This window comes from Danio aesculapii, chromosome 5 (genome assembly GCF_903798145.1).
Source record: "Danio aesculapii chromosome 5, fDanAes4.1, whole genome shotgun sequence".
NCBI lineage: Eukaryota > Metazoa > Chordata > Actinopteri > Cypriniformes > Danionidae > Danio > Danio aesculapii.
In genome coordinates, this window is record NC_079439.1 from 43910238 (window position 1) to 43914568 (window position 4331).

At 38.1% G+C, this 4331-nt stretch overlaps 1 protein-coding gene across 1 annotated transcript in view; it reads left to right on the forward strand.

Annotated features, from left to right (window-relative positions):
• The window catches only part of LOC130228375 (WD repeat and FYVE domain-containing protein 3-like), a 150845-nt gene that overhangs the window by 58506 nt on the left and 88008 nt on the right, over nt 1–4331 (forward strand). Inside the window, 1 exon segment of the mRNA XM_056456805.1 lies at nt 2651–2865. Coding sequence (XP_056312780.1) covers nt 2651–2865 — 215 coding nt within the window.

Below are 4331 nucleotides of genomic sequence, written 5' to 3' on the forward strand. Positions count from 1 at the left end.
ATGATCCAGAATCAAACCTTTATTAAATTGAGGTTATGCGGTTACTATATTTTCCAGAAAAACATTCTCAGACCTGTTGATCAACTGTATGCGACACCGGTTGCATTGATTTATGTCACAGTTTATAATGTATGAGTAGCTATATAGAAGTAGTTTATTTGATTTGTGAGTAATACATAAATAAAATATGGCATGAGAGAGAGAAGTTTTTTTGAATGTTTATATACGTTTTTACTTCATAAAAAAAACAACATCCTTGCAAATTAGTGAAAGCATGTGTGAAATGTGCTATAGACATACACCTCACAAATGTGTGCTAACACATTTTGCTGGCTTAATGTAAATTACATTATATTGTTAAAAGTTTTGAGACATCTGCCTTTACAGACACAGATTTTAATAACATTCCAGTCTTTAATATTTAGTTAGCTCTCCCTTTGCAGCTGTAACTGCTTTAACTCTGTAGGGACGGCTTTCCACAAGGTTTAGGAATTTTTGACTGTTCTTCTACAAGTGTAGTCAGGCACTGATGTTAGATGTGAAGGTCTGCCTTGCAGGCTCTATTATAATTCATCCCAGAGGTGTACAGTTAGGTTAAGGTCAGTACTCTGTGCAGGCCAGTCAAGTTCCCCCACAACAAACTCGCTTATCCATGTCTCTAATTGACTCATGTTGGAGCAGGAAAGGGACATGCCAAAACTATTTGGGAGCATGAAATTGTCCAAAATGTCGTGATATGTTATGTAAATGACAATGTCATTGTAAGAGTTACTTTCACTGGACGTAAGGGGCCAAGCCCAAACCCTGAATAACAACCTCACACAATAAACCCCCTCCACCAAACTTTATACTTGGCAAGATGCGGTCAGGCAAGTACCGTTCTTCTAACAGCCACCAAATCCAGACTTATCCATCAGATTGCCAAACAAAGAAGTGTGATTGGTACCTTCAGAGAGCACTATTCCGCTGCTTTAGAGTTCAGTGGCTTTACACTATCACTGCATCCCATGCTTAGCAACGCACTTGGTGATGTAGGACTTGGATGAAGCCGATTGGCTTTGGAAACCTATTCCATGGAGCTTTCTATGCCTGTCTTTGAGCTAATCTGAGGTCACATAAGGTTTGGAGGTCTGTAGCTATTAACTCTGCAGAATATTATTGACTTCTGTTCACTGTGTGCACCTCAGTATCTGCTGACCCTGCTCTGTGAATTTACATGACCTGAGTTGTTGTGTTTCTCAGTTGCTTTGTTATAATGCAAAGTATATATTATAACAATATACTTTGTTATAATGCCATTAATAGTTGAGGGTGGAGAATTTAGTAGTAAGGAAATTTCATGAATGGACTTATTGCACAGGTGGCAGCCTATCACAGTACCATGCTACAATTCACTAATCTTCTGAGAGCAACCCATTCTTTCACAAATGTTTGAAGCATCTGCAGGTCTAGGTGCTTGAGTTTATACACCTATGGCCATGGAAGTGACTGGATCACCTGAATGATTTGGAAAAAAAATTGGCAATATAGTGTATAAGTTTATAAACAACTTTAAGCATTAACACAATAAACAGCATTGTGGCAGCAGTGGAGTCATTCAGGTTCCTGAGCACCACCATCTCTCAGAACCTGAAGTGGGACACTCACATTGACTCCATTGTCAAAGAAGCTCAACAGAGGCTGTACTTTCTTCGTCAGCTGAGGAAGTTTAACCTCCCAAAGGAGCTGCTGAAACAGTTCTACACGTCCATCATTGAATCAGTCATCTGCACATCAATAACTGTCTGGTTTAGCTCAGCTACTAAATACGACCTCCAAAAGACTACGTCGAATAGTTCGAACTGCTGAGCGAATCACTGGTACAACCTTTCCTACTCCCCAAGAACTGTACTTATCCAGAGCAAGCACGAGGGCTGCCAAAATCACTCTGGACCCCTCACACCCAGCATACTGCCTCTTTGAACTTTTACCTTCTGGTCGACGCTACAGAGCACTGCGCACCAGAACAGCCCGACACAGAAACAGTTTCTTCCCTCAGGCAATCCATCTCATGAACACTTGATAATAATTGTGGAACCAACATCACTACTTGCCATACACTTTTATACACATATACACTTATTTAACAACACACTTACATGCCAATTTGCATATAACAGCTGCACATATAATGTTGTATATAGTAATAAACACGTTCATACACTTGTCAATCTGTATATTTGCACTCACTACTTGCTTGTTTTTTTTATTTTTTAAAATATATTTATTATCTGTTTTTTGTCCTGTCTCTGTAATCCTGTTGCACTGTAGAAGCTCTGTCACGAAAACAAATTCCTCGTATGTGTGAACATACCTGGCAATAAAGCTCTTTCTGATTCTGATTAAGTATTTAAAAATATTAAATGTATTTAAAAATGTGTATTCAGTGAAAATAATGTATAAATTATTTTAGGAGATTAATAATTTTTTTTATATTATACTGAATACAACTGCATAGCCCACAATGACAGTTTGATGTTGTTGTCTTTTTAATAACTAACTTGCTAGACTTGAGATGGCATGCTGTGTTAAGCTTGTGCCATTTAGTTAAACGTTTCAGAGTTTTAAGTATCAATCTGTGTGTTCACTTCACCTTTGCTCTTCTCCTTAGCATGCTCTGGACCTGCAGCTGGCAGTTGCTAACATCCTGCAGCTGCTGGTGCATTCAGAGAGGAACCAGCAGATCCTGTGTGAAGCGGGTCTGCATTCTCGCTTGCTGCAGCGCTGTAGCTGCGCTTTAGGAGATGAAGATCATCCACTCCACCCTCCGCTGCAGAGGATGTTTGAGAGACTGGCATCCCAGGCTCTGGAGCCAATGGTGCTCAGGTGAGAACAGTTTTATTATAGTATTCATCCTTTGAAGCAGACTGGAAAGGATATACTGTATATACAGTATATATTCAATTCAAGTTTATTTATATAGCCTTTTATATATAAATAAATATATAAAGGGACTAAGCCGAAAAGAAAATGAATGAAGAACATTTTCATCAGATTATTATAAATTGTAATTAAATATAAATAAAATATGAAAGGAAAATTTACTCCATTTCTTGGATTGTAAAAAAAATAATGTATACGTGAGACTATAATGTGGGTGTGCATTTTCAGGAGTGCAAACTTGTCACTTTTCCGTGTAATTTGCCATTTTCATCTTGAAATATGTGAATCATGCAGATCAATAACTAATTGTGTTTGGGGGTCTAATCGTAAAGTCTGCAATATGATTGTGATATTAAAAAAACCTTTTTACTCTGTCCGAGAGCACATGCATGACTGTCCTATTTGTGTGACAGACTTACTAACCAATAGAGTGAGCACAAATTCATTCTCTCCAATCAACAGTGCCCAAACCAGCCACGGGTAACTCCCTCCGTAAACTCACATAGAGATCGGGGGAGAAATGATGATGAGGCAGCGAAATATAAACCAATTATTGAGTTTAGACAAGGAGTGTAGGGAGTTTAAAATAAGTTGCCGCTGATGCATAAAAACTCGTCTGCTCTTGAACAGATTGAGTGAGTAGGCCTACACAAGATTGCGGATGTGCAGCAGATCTGAGGCCTCATGTATCAACGCTGCGTACGCACAAAAACTTTGCGTACACCAGATTTCACGCACACATTCGGATTTACTAACAATGAAATGATCGTGAGAATGTGCGCTGGTCCACGCCAACTTCATGTCTGGCGTACGTGCATTTCTTGTGTGTGTTTGTTTTATTTCCACTGTCGACTCCTAGAGGCAATTATGTTAAATTTCACACTACAAAGTATATTTGAGCCGTGCAATGCCAGCTGTATGGGACGGGATCATCCACATGTCTAGCAGGTATATAAGGTTTCCATACCATGCTGTTGAACCGTAGTAAAGTTAGTTGGACGTTTGACATTCATTAGACATTCGATTTCAAACCAGTTAAATTCTTTGCTACTGTTATAGTTTGAGCCAAAAAAGGTCAGATAGGCATAAATATATGCCCTTTATGTTGCAAAAGGCTTAATTTCTCGATAAAAAAAAATTAACCATACAAATGAGTTAAACAATTCAACCATATGAGATTATACAATAAAACCAGTACCAAAAACATCCTGCTTATTGCACAAGACTCTGTTTTTGTAATTAGCACTTTGTTTATTTTATAACATTTTAAAAATATCTTTTAATGTAAAAATTGTAAAAGTCAATTAAACTCTGACACCATTTTAAATAAAATATTCAGTGTGCACGCGCACTCAGTTTCACGTAATTCGGATGTACAAAGAGAATATGCGTGGGATTCCGCGTATGCA